We start from the raw sequence: 19,895 nt of genomic DNA on the forward strand, positions 1-19,895 counted from the left end.
TAGGAGAAGGTCGAGCTGCATAAACCAACAATTGTATACCTATTGATCCACTGCAAGACACCCCTTGCAAAAGGGTACATCAACAAACCCTGCCCTGCATTAGCTTCGTCTCCTGATAACTTTGAGCAGTAGTCAATCTAAATACACGCATCTCGCGTATTTACGTGGTCTCTCACAGTAGATAAAATAACATTTTACAAGATCTAAATCATAAAAAGGGAGGTGACTTATACTATCGAACACAGCTTTTCTGAAGATACAATGAAAGAATCAGGTCCTTTCTCTTCAGGTTCCTGTAACGATGTAATTTGCAAGATTGTGTGTGGTGGCATAAACGTGTAAACTTATTGTGCGATCAGATCAATACTCCATAGATAGTGTTAAGCAATTCAAAGGTTTACGAGCGAAGCGAACAGCCGGCGCTGGTAGTCATTAATGGTAACGAATCTATTTGTATAGTATTCTCTAATCTAGAACTAGCACTAGTCATCCTATGGGATAAAGAATAAGCAGGATTAGTATTGAGGCCATGTGAATGGCTGTATATAGGCTTACCCATTCATCTTCAGCGACCTCTTCATCTTCTTTACTAGTAGTAGCGTGCTTCATCTTTTGATGATCATCGTCGTCAACGTTCTTGGCCGAAGCAAACATGGCATCCATGGCATTTTCACGGTGTTCGTGTGTGGTTGTGATATCCATAAGTTGTTTGGCATGATTATTGGCATGCGCATGTTGTGGAGGAGGAGCATCGGATACTGTAAATGATACCATGAGCGATGGGACTAACAACAGCAAATGCAATATACTACTACTTACATGCTGTCATTTGATCCGGCTTGAGGGAGATCTTGGACAAGGGCGTATCAACACCATCAAACCATGAGCTTGCATTTTGTGAGGGATGTTCAACGTCCGCTGTATCAATGAAGATATCGTCTTGGAAGAATTCAGGCTAATAGAGGTTATTAGCAACATGCTTCATTTGCCCATTGTATCCCATCTTACCCTTGCTCTTGGTACACGAATACCATGACGTTCAATACTTGTTGGCGTCAATCGGAAGAACCTTGCAATTTCTACTTGATCCACTTTGCATAAGCGCTTGGGTAAAAAGGCAAACCCCTGCTGAAGCGATCCACATTCCACGGGGGACAGCGATTCCAATTCTTTATCATTGATCGAGATGGTATGGATAATCCGGTCGCCCTAAAAGGTCAGTATTAGTATCGCCATAAAAAAGATATGAACAAGACTTACCCTTCCAGCCACATACAGGATCTTACAATCGGGATCATAGTGGGCACTCATCACGCTGGGTGAAACATCAAGCATCTTTTTGGCAATGTGCTTTTCAAATTGATTGATATCGTAAACGAGCACTTCACGCATTGAGCCTGCACCAAATCCAACGCTCACAAGACGATGATCGTCCATCCACATGATACGAGAAGGTCGAATACCATCATGCGACTTTGTTTTACCAATCAAGGTACCAGAACGTGCATCATAAATTTGCAATTGCTTGTCCTTGCTGTGAATAGCCACCTTGTTGCCATCAGGACTCCATGCAGCCGAAAGAGGGGAAGCAGTAACGGTAAATTTGACCTTGGCTTCTTCATTTTCAACATCCCATATACGCACCACAGCGCTGTCGAGATCATTGGATGCACTTAATAAGACGCCTTGTGCATTTGGATGAGGTAGAATATGGCTGATCTTATCCATGGATGGATCTACAATAGGAGTAGTAGTTAGTGCTTGTTCATCTTTGAAATGTCATTTCCTATATATACCTTTGATGCTCTTGACCAAGTCGAATACAGGATCATCCTTGTCTTCGTATGATAACTTCCAAAATCGGATGACGCTATCTTCAGAAGCTATGTATGTATGCAAGAGGCGATGATTAGCAATGGAGATATTAACAAGTCAAAGTCGATGCTTACCTGTTATCAGCTTATGGGAATCAAAAGGATCGAATACAAAGTAGGTGACAGGAGAACCACAGACCACACAAGGAAGATGGGTAGGGAGACGAGAAGGCTTTTCAACTTGCTGAATGATTCCCACACGACCACCTGCGCCTGCAATGGGAACAGCAATAAAATCGGCACTAGCCTAAAGTATGGTTGAGTAATCTTGAAAAGCTAAACGTTGCCTATGGATAGTATTATTACCTGGATCAACTCTGAAATACCAGCTTTGTCGATAGAAAGGTCTCGAAGATCATCATAGGTAGGATGGATCATCTTGCCATAAAGGTACTTGAATGAATTCATCTTGGCAGCTCCATACTTTGGCAACACCTTGGGTTTGACATTGGATGGCTGGGAGGGTGTCTCTGGAGCTTTATCAGCCATGTCTGGTTTAGCAGCTGTTGTTGTGGTCGTCTCAGGCTTGGTGTCGTTCTTTTGTATATTGCTGCTGTCATCAGCCTTTTCTTGGGTTGTTGGTGGCACGGATGTTGGTGCTGCGGGTGCGGGTGCGGGTGCTGATGCTGTTGATGCTGGTGCTGGTGATGCTGTTGTGGTTGTATTTGATTGTGAAGGCTGCTGTGGTTGTTGCTGTTGTTGTTGTCCAGGACGTAGAGATACTTTGGGTACTTGGCCATCCTTTCCAGCTAACCAATCTTGGCCGGTGACACCAGGTTCTATCGATAATCATAAGCATACATGTTTGATGGCATTGCATAATAACTTACCATCACCGTTGGTGTCAGGATACAAGTCGCCATGGAAATCAATGTATTGCTAATGGTAGTACAATAGGTTACTTTTCGTGCTAGTTGATCATGGATTTTTGATTTACCTTTCTTGGCACGTGGAATGATACGGGCATAACACCATTATCAACAACAGCTAGAATGCGAGCAATTTCGGTTTCCATGACACGTAGGGATGTCTTTGGTAGCAAGGTGGCTCCATAAATGGATGCTGTTGTACCGCATGGTTGATTCTCAGCTAACGAAGGTGTGGTCGCCAAATCTGAAAATTGAATAGTGTGGATCGTGGCATCGCCTCGAGAGACCAAATACATGGTCTCGGTATCTTGATCATAAAGAGGGAGCATGATACCCGAAGATGTATCCAGCGTTGTCTTTTTGAAAGGCTTGGCCATGTTGCGTGCATCCCATACAGCATATTCACGACTACGGAACTAACAACGCGATACGTACATGTTAGCATCCTTCATCTCTTGGATGATCCTTACGATATAAATACCTTGCTTTGGCCGACTGTGAAAAGGTAATTTGATTCTCCTAACCAGACAACACGAGAGCCCTTGATGCCTTCATGGCCAACACCAGACTAAAATTTCATGTAAGATCACCACCAAGACTACTTTTCCCTCTCACTTACCGATAATTGAGCTTCACTTGCTCTGGGATCCCATAACGTCAATGATGATTTAGCAATCGTGCTCACTAAGCGACCATCGGACTTCCATGAAAATGATTGAAAAGGATTGGGCGACGTATTCTTGATGTCCAAGGATGGTTGATCTGAAGATTGGATATCCCATATACAAAGGGATTTGCCTTCGTTGCCCAAGGTGGATACAATCTACACACATGCATATACCTTAGTCATCCACAATCCAATAATCTCCATCAAGATGTCATACATTATCTGCTGTAGGATGAAAGCCTAATGATGCCACCTTCCTGGATGGTAGAGAAATTGTGGATACACAAGCGGGTTGATTGTTGTCGGATACGGTTGAAATATCCCAAAGCTTGATCTACAATACAATAGCCAATTGGTACACACATTTCCTTCCATATCCAACTACGTATGATCTTACCATGCCATCCTCGGCACCTGTAGCAAGAAGATTCTCATGGAACGGCGAAAATTCCCAATCTGTTATTGATGCACCGCCGTGAGCCTGGAATACCCGTGTCTCGTTGGCACATCCTTTCCCGGTCTTATCAAGAGGCAGCAACCCAATAGATCCACCATCTATACAAGAGTCCATTCAGTTACCTCTTGCATTGTAACGCGTTTAGACGTCCTTACTCCCGGTCCATTTGACAGCGATGCAGTTATTGTTGGCTTGAATTAGTCTTGCGCTATCCGATGATGTTGCCAGTTGCAAATCGGGATACCAGTGCTAATGATACAAAGTGAGTACACGGAAAGGATGTTCTTGTTGTTGCATGACACTACCTCTTTGGGAGCTACACGGCTAACGGCGTTTCTATACTTGTTCACTGGTTGATATCGCATATGGAGGTGGAAGAGGTGTGGTGCAATCAGCGGGTTTCCATTGTTAGACGCATTGCACTACAACCCCGCTGTCTTTTGTCTTGGCTGCCACAACGTTTCCATTCCAAGGTGAAGCCGCAGCTCGTTCAATCTATATCCAAGATAATGGCTGACCACTTAATGAAGACCTCCTATAGACAGCAATTCCTAGCTGCATGTACACATTAACAAGGCTGTTGGCATCCCGCATCCCTTTCGTCTATTCAAGAATTCCCTAGGTCAATGATGGACTTTGTCGTACCATATAAGGGCGCTCATCATCAAAAAGGAGGTAAACCTATAATATGGTTGATGATGTCGTTTTCTGATCGAGTGCTTTTGGGATTTGAAGAGGTTTGCAGGTGCATGGTGGTGGGGAAGAGCTTGTCACAAAATCACACATGGATGTGCACATTCCCACTCTCCCCATTGCCATTGATCATCCCCTCAAACATTGAGCATTATAGTCATTTTCCATATACGTGAATAAAAGCAATAGTTCTCATGTTCCCATCATGCAATGTTAAATCCCTCTAATGGTCGCATAATGACATGGATGGTATGTTGGTCTCCTCAAATTTATGTATGACAATAGAGTACAAATCATTAGATACAAGTGTAAACAAGTGGTTCATTCCTTGGGATGTGTTATAGCAAAAGTCAACATGCACAACGGCACGTGTGTGTGTGTGTGTGTGTGCGGTAGCATAATGCAACGCACCAAGCCCAAGTGTGCTTGACTCCGACCATTTTAACGCGCCTCTCTCTCGCTCAAGCAGCAACAGTATCGCTTTCTTGTGCACAGTGTATTATCATGGCTGGAACAAACGCGTACATGGTCGCCAACCTCATCGAAAAGGTACATTCTATCGTATACAATGGAGCAAAGACTGAAACATGCTTGTTCAATAGATGAGCAACGACGACCGTGATTTTCGGTACATGGCTCTCAATGACCTGATAAACGAGTTGGAGAAGAATGCTGTCATCAATATCGACGAGGCCATTGAGCACAAGGTTATTACTGCCGTCCTTGGTTTGATGCGTGACAATAGTGGTGAAGTGCAAAACCTTGCTGTCAAGTGGTATGTTGCGCAGTAGGCTATGCTTGCGTAATCACACACGTTGACCGTATATATATTTTAGCTTGGGTCCTTTGGTGAAGCGGGTCCGTGTGGATAACACTTTGGAGATCATTGAAAAGTTGAGCGACTATGCAACGCAAACAGAGGATGAAATGCTTCGAGGAATTGCTAGTATGGGTACGTCGTGTCGTTAGGATAAAGGATGGGTATCAAACGAGAGAGAGATCGAGACACTCAACCTCATCACCAGGTCTTAAGACTGTCATTTCCGAGGTCGATCCTTCCATGGGTGAACACATTTGTCCTCGAATCCTACCAAGGCTTTTAGAAATGGCTCAATCAGTAAGTAATCAAGCTCATCATCATCAGCATCATTAATAACACTCGCCTCTTTCATAGTCATCGTATGAAATGCAAATGGATTCCCTTGATATTCTTGCCGAAGTGCTTTCTCGGTTTGGATCCCAGGTCACCAGTGAAGAGCAATCTCGAGTACAGCAAGTATTGATGCCATTGTTGGATCATCCACGTGCTGCAGTGCGTAAGCGGACCACAGTAGCCATCGGTTATTCAGTCGTACATCTTACCGAAGAAATGTATTCGACATTGATGGAGCGTTTGTTGCGAGGATTGGAGTCTACCAAGAGCAGTGAAAAATTACGTACGTTGATTCAATGTGCTGGTGTCTTAAGGTTTGTGGATGGCTCTAGGGAACTTGTGTATGGGATATTGACGCTTTGTCTACAGCCGTTACAGCACGAAGCATTTGGGTGGTTATCTCTCCCAAGTGATGCCTATCATTGTACAACACACTGTCCAAGCCGATGAGGATGATGAGTTACGCGAGATTTGTCTGCAATCCTTGGAATCATTTGTGGTCCGATGCCCAACAGAGATTACTTCCTATCTCAATGAGATCATCAAGCTTGGATTAGAGTATATCAAGTACGATCCCAATTATGCAGAGGATGATGATGATGAGGTAGGTCTTTATCTTTTATTGCAAATGCTATTCCTTACACATTCATTTTAGGAGGATGAAGAGATGGAAGAGAGCGAGGACGATGAATTTGATGATGCAATGTGAGTAAAAAGAGAGGCAAAGGGACCAATCGACGTTGCTAATGAGGGTATCTTTAAAAAGTGAATATTCAGATGACGATGATGATATTTCCTGGAAAGTGAGACGTTCGGCCACCAAATTACTAGCAGCTGTCATTGAGACAAGATTGGATCTTCTTGAGCAACTTTACGAGAACGTCGCACCAGCTCTCATCAATCGATTCAAAGAACGGGAAGAAACAGTGCGCATTGATGTATTGCAAACGTTCATCATTTTATTGCGACAAACCGGCATTCATGAGCGACAAGAATTGATCAAACTTGAAGAAGCACGTCGCGTCAATTTGTATTTTGATACCACTGGATTCGGTGAAGAGCTTTGCCTTCTTCCAGAGATTACGCCTCGTGCAGTGACCAAACCAACTCAAGGGTAAGTAGGGCTATGGTAGTGGTGATGGCTGCTGTTATTTACAAAGTGCATTATTAGACCAAAGCTTTTACTTTCTCAATTGGTTCCCAACCTTACCACAGCTCTTGCAAAGCAACTCTCTTCCAAGTCAACACAAACACGTCAGGCTGGCTTCCATCTTTTGCGTGAACTCCTTTATGTCTTGCAAAGCGGACTTGATGATCGTATCCAACTCTTTATTCCTGCCATTGAAGGATCGCTTACAGCTGCAGGTGACCAGCAACAAGTTGCATTGACATCCAATCTCAGAATTGAAGTATTGGCCTTTTTACGCCAATTGTTCCGTACGCATGAACCAGCATCGTTGTATCCCTTCCTTGATCGTCTTGCTCCAGCTGTGATCCGTACAACATCCGACAGACTCTACAAGATTGCATCAGAAGCGTTGGTTGTGTGCATCGAGCTGCTCAAAGTTATTCGACCCATCAAATACAACAGTGAGACACAGCAATACGACATTTCGCCCATGAACGATCAATACATGCCTTACATCCATGATATTTATCGAGCCACGGTTCAAATCATGACCACCAGTGATGCTGATCAAGAAGTCAAGGAACGATCCATCATGTGCTTTGGTGCGTTGTTGTCTCAAACCAACGACGTGTTGCAATCAGAACAACGAGAGGCTTGGGATATGCTTTTGGAACGTTTAAGAAACGAAGTGACTCGTGTGATTACCATGCGCACATTGGCAATCGTCTGCCAAAGCCCTGTGACCGTTGGAGAAGAATCAAAACGCTGTGCATTGGAGGCTGTGGATGAACTTGCCATGTTGCTAAGGAAAAGCAATCGCAACTTGCGTGTGGCAAGCGCACAATGCCTACGTATCCTTGTCAAAAAGTGAGTATCTTGTATCATCATGATGATAATGATATCTAACCTTTCTTTCATTGTGATAGATTCGGAGAGTATCTCAGCGAGCAAAGTTATCAAAACCTTGTGAATGAAGTGGTTCCTCTCTTGTCCGATGACGATTTACACTTGTTGCCTCTTGCATTGCGTCTCATGGAAACCTTGATTATTGTGCAACCCGCTTCAGCAAAACAAGCCAAGACTACGATCCTACCCACTCTTCTTGGATTGATCCAATCACCATTGTTGCAAGGCTCTGCGTTGGATAGCTTATTGGATTTGTTTGCTGCATTGGGAAAAGCCGATCCTCAAGATTATCAAGAATTGGTACAAAGCTTAATCAACCCCATGTTGAGCGCACAAACATCCGGCGTGTCCGCAGGTGGTGTTGCAGCCGTAGCCAACAAACAAGCCGCCGCCACGGTTGCTCAATGCGTCGCTGTGCTTGCTGCTAATGTAGATGGTGCCAACCGCAACGAGACGATCAAAATGTTTGGCAATTGGATCGAGGTAAAGTTCAATGAAGGTTGTTGTAAAGGGTATTTCGAGTGAATTAATCCGTTGTTGAGTAGACACCATCCACCAATGATTCTATCAAGTACCTCAGCTTGTTAACGTTGGGTGAGCTTGGACGAAGAAGGTAATGGTGATAGGTCAAAGAATACGAGCAAAAGAGGTTGACAATATGGCGATTTAGGGAATTGGAACAAATCGATGGCATTCAACAGAACATTCTTGCATTATTCGGTGCTCAATCTGAGGAAGTCAAGTTTGCCGCTGCCTTTGCTTTGGGCAACATCAGCGTTGGCGATATCAACAAACATTTACCTGTCATCCTCTCACAAATCAAGGAGCAGCCCAAGAAGCGATACTTGCTTTTGAACTCTCTTAAAGAGGTATGTATACCATGTTTTTCTTTTGATCTTGCTTATTAAGTAAACCATGTAGGTCATCACGCGTTCGAATGAAGGAAACAAGCTTCAACAAGTATCCACCATGATTTGGGAAGTTCTTTTGGAAAGCTGTGACACTGAGCAGGAGGAGGGTACTCGCAACGTGGCTGCTGAATGTCTTGGTAAACTGGCACTTACGGATCCCAACCAATATTTCCCTGTGTTACAGGTAAGTACCATGGGTCGATCATTCGAGATGGGAGGGTACTAAAACTCAATGAAATTCATAGACCAAGTTATCAGCACCTTCTGCCTATATGCGTGCTACGGTTGCCACGGCTATCAAATACGCGATTGCTGATCCTACGAATGAACATGATGATCTCTTGAGGCCGACTTTGAGTGGTTTATTGCCTTTATTGAAGGATGAAAGCTTGGTATGGTTAAATAACGATAGTGGCAAGGATCGTTGGTTAACCAGCTATAATAGGAGGTGCAACGATTGGCATTGCTTACACTCAACTCCGCCGTGCATCGCAAGCAAGCACTCGTCAAGGACATGCTCAGTGACATGATTCCTTTGTTGTATCAAGAGACCGTGGTGAAGGAAGAGTTGATTCATACTGTTGAAATGGGTCCATTCAAGCACAAGGTTGATGATGGTCTTGAAATTCGCAAGGTGGGTAGTAGTAGTAGCGTATTGGTTGACCTGCCTACTGATGGATGGATGGTTTTTTTTCCTTTAGGCCGCATTCGAATGCTTGTATGCATTGTTGGGCTACTTTGATTCCATTGATGCCAATGATTTCTTGGATCGTGTACGAGATGGTTTGAATGATCAGCATGATATCAAGATGCTTGCCTATTTGATGTTGGGTCGTCTTGCCAAGATTGTGCCCAGTGCAATTCAACAACGTAAGTTGGCTTTATAAGGAAGCAGGCGAGGACGTTTATTCAATATCTATCCCTCATTCATGTAGGCCTTGATGAATACGCCGAGCCCTTGAAAACAACCTTGGACTTTAAAATGCGAAGCAATGCTGTCAAGCAAGAAGTCGAAAAGAATCAGGAATTGGTGCGTGCCACATTGCGTTGTATAGTCTCTCTCCAAGGACTTGAACATTCAGGTACGTGTGTGTATGGGCGTTGTTCATGTTGGATGGTATCATTAACTTTATAAAACAGGATCTCCCAAATTCAATGCCCTTTTGAAGGAAGTGAAAACAGGTCCACTTGCAGAGGAATACAAGAAAACTATGGCTGAAGTCGATAGCCGTGAAGCAACCCGAGGGACCAATGATTACATGGATTTATCGTAAAAAGCTTCAAAGAGTCAATTTTTTGTGCCTTTTCCCCCAACTTGCTCATACACAATGTCGAAGGACGAACACCAATAAAGATCTACTATAAGCACACATCTTCTCCTCCTGTTTGTTCCAAAAGAAAAGTCTTTATCAACATGAAGATATGTAAAACGAGCGAGGTTTGTGTAGTAGGCTATCCATTAGATATCGGGAATCCCTAAGCGAATTTGCCGAGTGGTCAACCAAAACGGGGCGTATCAGCTGGGTGTAAAAAGCCGACATGACAAGGTCCTCAATCTCTCTCTCTCAGCGACGGGGGCTAACCTGAAGCCTTTGGTCGTGAATATGACAACGCATACAGAGCCTGCATCGCAACTCTATACAAAGCTGAACCGCGTAGGTAAAGGAGCATATGGATCTGTTTACAAGGGGTACGCACGGATGTCCATTATCAGATGCCCATGTTCAGACGGCCTAACCTTTCGAGTGCAATAGCATCAACAACAAGACAAGACAAATTGTGGCAATCAAGATACTCAATCTCGACACAGAGGAAGACGACGTCGATGATATCCAGAAAGAAATTGCGCTCTTATCACAGCTCACGCATGCAAAGTCTCAGAATATCACACCTTATTACGGCAGCGTTCTCAATGACACCAAACTATGGATTATTATGGATTATGCGGCTGGAGGCAGCGTTCGAAGAATAGTAAGTCGGGCTTTTGATTGATCCTCTCCCTCCTCCTCCCAAGTCTCACCATCTTTCTTCAAGATGAAATCAGGCAACATTGAGGAAAAATACATTGCTGTCATCACTCGCCAAGTACTGCAGGCATTATCCTACCTTCACAAGAATCACATCATTCATCGCGACATCAAAGGTTCGAACAAAGATATCAATTCATGCAACATGATAGTATACTAAATGTTGTAACATCGATGACTAGCTGCCAACATTCTACTCACAGCCGAAGGGAACGTTCAATTATGTGATTTTGGTGTCGCTGGACAAACGACTCTCAATTCATTAAAGCGAAACACCTTTGTGGGAACTCCGTAAGTCTTGGTCTTTTTTCCTTATTCAGGATTTACCTTGGCTCTAACGCATGACGATAGCTATTGGATGGCCCCAGAAGTGATAAGACAAGGATCATCGTATGATTTCAAGGTAATTGGGTAAATCACAAGTGATAAGGGAGAATGTTCACTAAAGGTAGGTATTTAGGCAGATATATGGTCTCTTGGTATCACAGTGTTTGAAATGGCTTCAGGCAACCCACCCTTAGCCAATGTGGATCCTATGCGTGCAATCATCTTGATTCCCAGAAGCAAACCGCCCAAGCTTCCTGATTCTTTCAGCCCTGCGATCCGTGACTTTGTCGATCTTTGCTTGTGTGAGGAGCCTGATGAAGTGAGTAATACATGTTCATCCTCAAACGATTATACTGACATGATGGATAGAGACCAAGTGCGGATGAATTGTCAAGAACAAGGTTTATCAAGAATAGCAACAAGGCACAGAGGTCTTTATTACGAGAATTGATTACGCGTTATGATCGATGGAAAGCTACCAGGGAGAAAAAGAGTGGATCGGATTCAGAGAGTGGAAGGTATGCATAACCTTGATATATGTATGTATCCCATCTCACCCTATTCTAACATGGTCCCAGTGACAATGAAACGATTGAAGGATTGAAAAACTTTGAAAATCCAAACACGGTGGATGATGAATGGGAATTTGAGGTACCTAAGGATATGGCATCAACAAAGGAATGTTATTCATTGTCATCTTTTTAGACTGTACGACAACGCCAAATCAATAAGGATGATGCAGAGAAGACCAACAATCAGACATTTCGTCCAAGTAATCAGCGACAAGATATTCAACCCAAGCCAATACGAGCACATGATAAGACGCATCCTCTTGTACGGCTCTTTGAGAATTCAACGGATACCTCGAGTAATTCATCAGCAACACCTGACAACACGTCTCTTTCGAATCCATTAGCAAATACGCCATCATCGATTGCTTCTTCTCCATCCAATGCATTACCGATTCCACAAAATTTAACAACAACACCTTCGCCTGTCATTGATCTTGATTCAAGTGCAATTCTTGCACCACAACCCTTGCATCCCGCCATTTCTTCTTCAAGTCCTAAAACAACAACAACGATGAATGATGGTTATTTGCTCGAGGCAAAAGATACGACGACGACGACATATCAACCATCACCACCGGATACCAATTTGCTGACATCCAGGAAAGCCGGCACAGCATCTGCAGAACCATGGTCGAGTAGTAGTAATCCGCTTGTACCTGGGATCTCGAATCGTCAATTTCAAGGAGAGAAGCTTTCACCGCATAGTCGATCCTTCAAAGAAGGCCAACCTATGATGCGTGCAAGATCACAATCCGATCAACGACAAGCTGTACCACTACGAAATCGACAAGGATCATCCCCTGATACAGCTGCTGTTGCTGCTAGAGAGGAAAGTTCATTAAAGCCGACACATGCTGGTCTTCCATTAGCAAGGCGTGTTCGATCAGCCACCACGTTACGACGTACTGAAGAGGATTCGGTTCCTTTAAAGGCACTCATTGCTAATAAGCAGCAGCAATTGTATCAGTCATCATCATCATCAGCCCATGCTCATTCTACATCATCATCCACATCCGATGTAACAACGACACCACCACCACTACCACCATCCAATGCAAACAAGACGACGAGTAAGCACCATGATCATAGACGAAGTATCAGTGCCGATAGTACACCCAAGGTAAATGAGACACATACACATGAAAATGAGGGGGATCAAAATTGACATCCTTTTTTTCTCTAAAGGCAAATGGTTCTGGAACAAGACGAAACAATATTGATATTCCACCTTTAATGAATCTCTCATCACCATCATCATCATCGAATTCAAACTTTGATTGGCAAGTATCTGGAGCTACGGACGTAACGCCTACAACAGAAAAGAAAATCATTCAAGCGCCAAAGATTGATGGATTAAGGTCGTCCACGGATTTACAATTAGCATTGAATGAATCTCTATTTGAGCTAGGGCAATGGTTGCATCAGCTTGATTCGTTAATACCCTCCAACAATGATAAATGATATCCTATCCATACGTACAATAAAGCAAATTGTGCCACACACACATACACGCACCATTGTTTAGTAGCAAAGAATATTTACAATAGAGAGGGAGGGAGGGAAAGGATCAAACTAGGCTTCGACATCTTCATATTGCTCGATATTAAACAAGTGGTTACTGAACGGTATATCCAGCTCTTGATCGTCTTTGGATGCCTCTTGTGTAGTGATATCATTGGAAGGTACAACCAACAGGAATACTAAAAAGAGGTTAGGTCAATGTTGTTTATCCAAATAAAAACCATCCATACCTTCATCATCATCACCCTCTTCATCGTCATCCAATGTGCTTGTGTTTCCAGTGATGATTTCTGGAGCATCATCATCTTGTAGTTCCAAATCAAGTTCAGGTAAAGCTTTCATGTCGTAGGCTCCAATGTTTGGCAATGTATACTCGAATCCAGAAACATCCACCGCAAGTTCAGGTTCATCCTCAAGTTCTATACACGATATCCATTGATCAGATAAACGCTCGAAGCACATGTTCCTTTTCAAAGTTACCTTGTTCCTTGGTTCCTGCATATTCGACATCATCCACCGATGGCAGTTGCGGACTTGCTTCTCTCGAGTGAACAGTCTTTTTGGTGGTGTCATGGCTTTGTTGTTCGGTTGTGCTTTGATCGTCGTCGAAAAGAGAAAGATCAAGCTCCACTTCAGGAAGGGCGACAAGGTCATCATCATCATCTATTATCACGCGATGTTAAAATAGGCGCGACATGTGGGATTTGACTCTGTGTTATTTACCAAGGGATTCTTCAACTTCTTCCGCAGCAGGTATGCCACGACGTGATGGAGATGTTTCAAGACGCTTTGGTGTGGATTGTTGTAGTTGTTGTTGTACATCTAATGTTCGTGTTTTAACATAAAAGAATCAATGGCTGCAAGTCATTTTTTTTTACCTTTCAAAGGTCGCTTGGCAGGTGTCACGGATCCAAGTGGAGGACGTGTTTTGGGATGTTGCAATACACGAAGAGCACTCTCCTGATGCGAGCTCCTGATTTTGGTTTCTTTTGAATACGATCAGTATTAAGAGTCAATGATAGCGCTTGCAATGCATACTTTGTGTTGGGCTGGTAGTTGTGGACGCATTGTCCTTGCCGTCTTTAGCACCCTGATCCTTATTGTCGCGTCTCTTTTGATTCGCATCTTTGGGTCGTAAAAGTTGGTTGGAGGCGTTCGTGGTCGAAAGGGTATCTTTTTTGTGTTGGCTGGTCTGGGGTACGTTCTCATTGATGTGTTTGCTGTCTCTCGATCCGTATCGTCGCAACATGGTGGTGGTGGTGGTGAGGTTGGGTTGAAAAGGGAAAGGAGGAGGAACCTGAGGATCGGAGCGAAAGGAGAAAGGCGTGCAAGTCATGCATCCTAAATTCATACACGTGACCCATCATTGCTTATTCATCCATTCGCACAAAAGGTTGCTATTGCTTCCATCCCCATTATTACATGTCGCTATTTAGTGGCCATGAATACCACGTAACCAGGTCCATCTCCTAGTACAAAAATGACATGACTCCACTGGGTAGTGCAAAACTTCCATGTCACCCCGTTTACGATTCCCATCCCCATCCTTCGTTTGACAATCAATGATCCTTCCTATCCATCGTATACCCTGACACGTTTTGACAATGCAGTAATGTGTTTATTGCTACAACAGTATCCTTTTTCCATGATTTTTGTACGTAATGCGTGGTGATGAATGGTGTTTGCGATAGGCTTCTTGTTCCTTTGATTTTCTGTTGCATGATCCAACCATTGTATATAGATATGTATATAATTGGGGACTTGTCAAAGTAGCGAGTGTGATATGATAGGGATTGCTCAAGTACGGCTCTTCTTGGCTCGTTCGTATGCTGGATGATAAAACAAAAAGTGTCAATACGACTGGCTGAGACCTATGACGACAACGACGACTTGGACTTACGGTTATAGTGTAAAAGTTTCTCAATGAGATCGACGTGTGTAAGGACCATTCGACGGCAACAGTATCGCTGGAGACCGAGTGCGTCCAATGCTTCACTATTGAATTGGAGAGTTCAGTATAAACAAGATACAGCCATCGGCCTAATTGAACTTACCCTTCAGTGTAATCGGACTGCAATAAAGAAAGGTAGTTGTCCCATTTGTTACCAATCACCTTGCCACACGAGAAACAACGAACGGGAATAATCATGGTTGAGAATTGTAGAGGAAACAAGCAGCAGCAGTGAGCTTCTCCAAGGCAGCCAATTGACCCAGCGTAGCACGCAAGCCACTTGCGTTGACATTGCGCACAACGTACCTGGTGATTTGACACCCCGCCGAAATGAAATCCATGCGCTTCAACACCTCCTCCAACTTGTCCTCTCACCACACCAAACGACAAGCCAGAGACTACGATGACATTGTATTTTGGTCTTTTATCGAAAACGAAAGCCGTTCGACCATGCATTATTTTTGCTGATGATCTGATCTATGTGACCCAATTACGTCCACTGCCGACATCTTTTTTTCGTTTGACATAGCTCCAAGTGATCAATAATAGATAGAGCGATAAATAATACGTGTGCATCCTACTACCCATCATCATGTATATATTCACTCCTTCTAATGATATAATAGTAAAGCTACACATCATAAACCATTTGCATCATTTAGTTGCATCGTCGACTCATGTGATTGTTGGATCGAATGTGTCATCTTGAGCCTGATCGGAAGGCGGCATCCGTCTCCGTATTGACCTCGTAAACTCTATGCTCTGTTATGATCCATCACATTATGGGAGCGCCATCCTTACCAAACATGCTCTTTTATGTACGCCAAGTCGAAAGCAAACATGCACAAACAATAGTACCCACTCGTTTGATCATGGCAATGGGTTATCGCTTGCCGTGTTAACGATCAACAAAGTTCTCTATGGTGCCACACCCGTTGTTGTATTGCACATGTACATAAGCTATAGTTACACAACATCATAACCTCGAGTGCCAACGTATAAATGGCTTTCCAAATAGCTACGTAAACAATTAGCTTGCTTTCTCACCCTTGACCAGGTAAACAGGTGTAATTTACAAGTACCTACATACCCATCACCAATCCTTTTAGCTTGTAGCCTACATACATGACCATCACTAGCACATCGAAGGATCCTTCTGCTGCTGATATAGAATTCGGCAAACTATGGACACTAGAAGACACGTTCACACACCAGGATTTTCGATTGCTGTACGTTCCTCCAAAAGATGAAGATGAGAAAATGATGATCATTACTCCTTCCAAACATGATGCATCGTACGTCCCTGATCGCAAATTTTATGCTCTATCACATTTATGGGGCACCGATCCAAAGGATAACCTATGGGACGTGAGCGACTTTATCAGTGACGAGGATGGTACTACAGTGGAACCAATACCAATGAGAAAAGAGAAACGTGAGACCTTTCTGAAATTGCTGCAAGAGAACCCTGGATATTGGTGGGTTGATGTCTTGTGTTGCAGGACCGATACGCCGCCCGTCATCATGCGAGGAGTATATGGTTGCTGCGAAAAGTGTTTTGCTATGATTGATTGCCCATCCAAAGCAATTGAATACTTCTCAGTAGTACTCCCTCAGTTTGAGATTCACGACGAAAGCAAAGCGATCATTGAACTAAACGTTGCACGTATGAGGTGGGAGGCATTGCATCCGACCGAGACGATATCATCATTCCTCTTGGAAGGATGCAAACATGCTATGGCTATTTGGAAATGCCGTTGGTTTTCACGTGTATGGACCATGCAAGAGTTGGCCCTTCCATCTTCAGTGATGTTACTCTCAGAGACAGGTGGTATGTCTTATTCCATCTCTGCTGATTCGCTCAGCTCCCTGCTGTTGCACTTGTGGCGCATGTGCATGTTACAGTTGAACGTTATCGGAGACGAGGTCGACAACGTCGCTTACTTTGAAGGTCATGTTACCGTGTTGAGAGATACTCTCCACAATTTCCATGGATTAGAGAAACGGTCGAAAAAAGATCGATTCGAAAACCTCGAGTGGCTATTAGCACAACTCGCCAGTTCTGAACGGTCATGCTATTTTGCCGAAGATTATGTATATGGTGTACTTGGGATCTTGGGTTGGGATATCCCACGACTGGACTTTATGAAAGATTTATGGGATCGATTTCTCTTTAGTTTCCAACGGGTTGCAGAGAAGGCTTTTTCGGAATCAATCATTTTTATCTATGACGACTACGATCCATGTGGAGAAGCAAAGATCAAACATTGCCTGGAAACTTTTCATTTTCACATCTACGAGGAAGCTCGATCATGCCCACTATCGGGAGCATGCACTATGGCAGACGTGTATCAGAATTTATTGTACATTAAGGTTGATTGTTCATGTGCTGAGTGTGAGGTGGTCGTTGAACAATGGTTGGCAGACGTTTGTGCATACTTTAAAATCATTCGCAATGAAAAGTAAAGGAATTGGCAGCCTCGAGTATGCATAGTATCCAGCTAGCTTTAACATTAGTGGCTTGAATGCATTAGCGGATTGCTTGTAGCTAACCACGATCGTTTATTGCTTGTAAATTTCGCAATCATGTCATCCGATTATGCACATAGGCGAAAGTAGTCCATAGCGGAATCATTGACATCAATCCATGTGCGGATGTAAAAGAGAAAAAGAGAGCAACACGAGGAAGGGTATTTTGTAACTAACGATGCCGTGGCCGTGAATCCCAAAAAGTGTATATACAGTAAAACGAAGCTAGGTGTAAAGAAACACCAACATGAGGAATCCCCAATACCCGTTTTTGACGTGATGATTCTGGTTTTCATGGAATTCTTTAATAGCGCGATATCAGCCTTAAGCTATCCTTATTATATGAAGGGCAATGTCTACAGTGCGATGAAAGAATATATCAATGGTAATGCCTGGCAGAGCACCCGGGCTGTATAATCTAGCAATGTTCAGGTATGATATAGCAGCAATCACCAAGCTTGTTGCCATGGAATCAGGATCCGATCAACATCACAATACCATCGTTGGAGCAGCACCACACAATCCAAAGGAATCAGTAACACAACTATTTTGCCAGGACACGTTAATGAACGTCCACAACCTCCAAAACAATAGCCAAAGCCAAACCTACAACGAGAAGTAAATCACGTGTTGAATCCTCAGCAGCATCACCATCGTTGCCTTGGCAATAGTTGGAGTCTTCAGGGGAACACTGTAGCATCATCAAGCATACACAGATCGTCATTGATAACAAGGTGACCAAAAGGGGAATGTTCAATGTGGCGAGTGGGTTGAGATGATCAACCATTTGCAGCTGCTGCCAAGAGTGTTTGATCACCACCCGTTTTCCCATTAAGTGCTGCTCCTCCGGATTCAAAGAAATCAGTTGCTCCATTTGATGCGATTTTCATTGATCATGTGACCTGCAAGTTCCTCCGCCTTGTAACTCGAAACATTCAATAAGCTGCATGTTCATCAAGTGTGATATTGTTGTAAACCTTGGATGCAGAGAGCAGGTTGTGTTCACGTATGGCTCGATGATGGTGTTGCAAGGTGGCGAAAAAATCGGCGACTTCGTTTTGCCGTATCACACGATCCATGTACGTCGTTTCAAGTATTGGGAATGTTGCAAGATGGTGCGTCCTTTCATCCTTGTAAAGCGTAGTCAAACTGCATGATCGTTGAGGACCTGCTCCTGCTAACCCAGCACATTGCACAGTAGGCATTCTAAAAACAAGTCGATTGTGAGTTGACGGATGGATCTTGTTGATTTGAAAGCACTTACAAGCATCGAAGACGATCGTATTCATCAATTTGGGTTTCATAGCTTGATTCATGGCATTTGATTGTTGCTTCGAGGAAACGTCGTTTGGCGTCGAGGATGCGTGCTTGGCAAAGCTTGAATGTCAAATTGAGAACGAGGTCATTCGAGTTGTGAATCAACAATGCCGCTCGATTGAGATAGGTGTCAGCAGTAGCAGCTTCATCCACTTCCAATAATAGTCGCATGATTCGTACATAGATCCCAAGCTTGTATTCATCTGAAATGCTCCTACAAAAACACACCATGCGTTTAATGCATTGATCCTAAAGGATAATGGATGATGAATGGTACGTTACCGGTGACCCGAATCAAGTATACTTTGGTTGCTTCAAGATAATCCTCTTCATCTTCATATACTTTGGCAACGTTCTCTCGTAGTTGCGATAACTAAAGGCTGGGTTAGCACCTCTAGGTCACTGGCAGGTAGATAACACGCCTACCTGTTCTTCAAAGCTCACTGAACGAAGTTGGGAATGATCAATCGCAAAAGTAAACACTTCTTCTTGACCTCATTGTCTTGAACTCGTTCGTTGAATAACGTGATAAACTCGGATAACAGTTGACGCGCCACGACCAAGCCAACTTGCTCAACAAGGACACATTTGGCCGTACTATTTGAGATTCTGAACCTGAGCTGGACCCACAGCTGAAGATGCAAGCACGTTGTCGAGGTCGATTAAGGTCTCTTGTTGAGGTCCAATGACACATTGCTGAAGGCGTTGTGTGATATCCATTTGGTACAAGAAGTGGAAAAGGAACAGCAGCGGACATTGGCCAACGCGTTCAACCATGCATTATTGTAGCTGAAGATTTGATTCATGTGATCCAGTTACTCCCCACGACGGCTGATATCGTTTTCCTTTGACAAGCCCAAGTGATGGAAATGTGCCGTGTCAATAATAGAATGATAATCGATACTTACTTATCATCTTATCCATCATCTTATCCATGTTGATCTCTTCCAATAATGATATAATAAAAAAGCTACAGTATACATCACAAACCA

General features: G+C 43.5%; 7 protein-coding genes across 7 annotated transcripts; 3 read left to right on the forward strand and 4 right to left on the reverse strand.

Moving 5' to 3' along the window:
- Positions 1–482: 482 nt before the first annotated feature.
- On the reverse strand, positions 483–4,232 carry O0I10_007758 (uncharacterized protein; the record flags this gene model as incomplete). Its single annotated transcript, XM_058487770.1, has 16 exons — positions 483–491; positions 556–758; positions 820–955; positions 1,009–1,209; positions 1,261–1,736; positions 1,797–1,883; positions 1,950–2,121; positions 2,181–2,653; positions 2,705–2,753; positions 2,812–3,159; positions 3,225–3,311; positions 3,363–3,566; positions 3,628–3,744; positions 3,808–3,965; positions 4,023–4,116; positions 4,173–4,232. The coding sequence occupies 16 exons, from the start codon at positions 4,230–4,232 to the stop codon at positions 483–485; spliced, it is 2,874 nt and encodes a 957-aa protein (XP_058341348.1).
- An 832-nt stretch (positions 4,233–5,064) lies between these two features.
- On the forward strand, positions 5,065–9,933 carry O0I10_007759 (uncharacterized protein; the record flags this gene model as incomplete). Its single annotated transcript, XM_058487771.1, has 18 exons — positions 5,065–5,109; positions 5,163–5,335; positions 5,397–5,512; positions 5,586–5,677; positions 5,735–6,027; positions 6,083–6,317; positions 6,369–6,418; positions 6,480–6,827; positions 6,885–7,709; positions 7,769–8,231; positions 8,294–8,361; positions 8,419–8,617; positions 8,670–8,843; positions 8,905–9,051; positions 9,105–9,293; positions 9,361–9,529; positions 9,595–9,741; positions 9,800–9,933. 18 exons carry the CDS (start codon positions 5,065–5,067, stop codon positions 9,931–9,933), a joined length of 3,867 nt encoding a protein of 1,288 aa, XP_058341349.1.
- A 330-nt stretch (positions 9,934–10,263) lies between these two features.
- Positions 10,264–13,046, forward strand: O0I10_007760 (uncharacterized protein; the record flags this gene model as incomplete). The annotated part of the gene is made up of 10 exons (XM_058487772.1): positions 10,264–10,349; positions 10,414–10,630; positions 10,694–10,802; positions 10,869–10,977; positions 11,038–11,089; positions 11,147–11,332; positions 11,383–11,531; positions 11,592–11,664; positions 11,719–12,705; positions 12,771–13,046. The coding sequence occupies 10 exons, from the start codon at positions 10,264–10,266 to the stop codon at positions 13,044–13,046; spliced, it is 2,244 nt and encodes a 747-aa protein (XP_058341350.1).
- A 111-nt stretch (positions 13,047–13,157) lies between these two features.
- Positions 13,158–14,355, reverse strand: O0I10_007761 (uncharacterized protein; the record flags this gene model as incomplete). Its single annotated transcript, XM_058487773.1, has 6 exons — positions 13,158–13,285; positions 13,337–13,525; positions 13,587–13,769; positions 13,830–13,928; positions 13,985–14,092; positions 14,145–14,355. 6 exons carry the CDS (start codon positions 14,353–14,355, stop codon positions 13,158–13,160), a joined length of 918 nt encoding a protein of 305 aa, XP_058341351.1.
- A 548-nt stretch (positions 14,356–14,903) lies between these two features.
- O0I10_007762 (DNA-directed RNA polymerase I, II, and III subunit rpabc5) lies at positions 14,904–15,255 on the reverse strand (the record flags this gene model as incomplete). The annotated part of the gene is made up of 3 exons (XM_058487774.1): positions 14,904–14,935; positions 15,007–15,101; positions 15,161–15,255. The coding sequence occupies 3 exons, from the start codon at positions 15,253–15,255 to the stop codon at positions 14,904–14,906; spliced, it is 222 nt and encodes a 73-aa protein (XP_058341352.1).
- Positions 15,256–16,182: 927 nt separating this feature from the next.
- Positions 16,183–17,523, forward strand: O0I10_007763 (uncharacterized protein; the record flags this gene model as incomplete). Its single annotated transcript, XM_058487775.1, has 1 exon — positions 16,183–17,523. One exon carries the CDS (start codon positions 16,183–16,185, stop codon positions 17,521–17,523), a length of 1,341 nt encoding a protein of 446 aa, XP_058341353.1.
- Positions 17,524–18,521: 998 nt separating this feature from the next.
- Positions 18,522–19,623, reverse strand: O0I10_007764 (uncharacterized protein; the record flags this gene model as incomplete). Its single annotated transcript, XM_058487776.1, has 6 exons — positions 18,522–18,792; positions 18,851–19,117; positions 19,186–19,206; positions 19,247–19,276; positions 19,330–19,334; positions 19,519–19,623. 6 exons carry the CDS (start codon positions 19,621–19,623, stop codon positions 18,522–18,524), a joined length of 699 nt encoding a protein of 232 aa, XP_058341354.1.
- Between the last annotated feature and the right edge of the window lie 272 nt (positions 19,624–19,895).

This window comes from Lichtheimia ornata, assembly GCF_029851405.1.
Source record: "Lichtheimia ornata isolate CBS 291.66 chromosome Unknown scaffold00039, whole genome shotgun sequence".
In the NCBI taxonomy this organism is placed as follows: Eukaryota; Fungi; Mucoromycota; class Mucoromycetes; order Mucorales; family Lichtheimiaceae; genus Lichtheimia; species Lichtheimia ornata.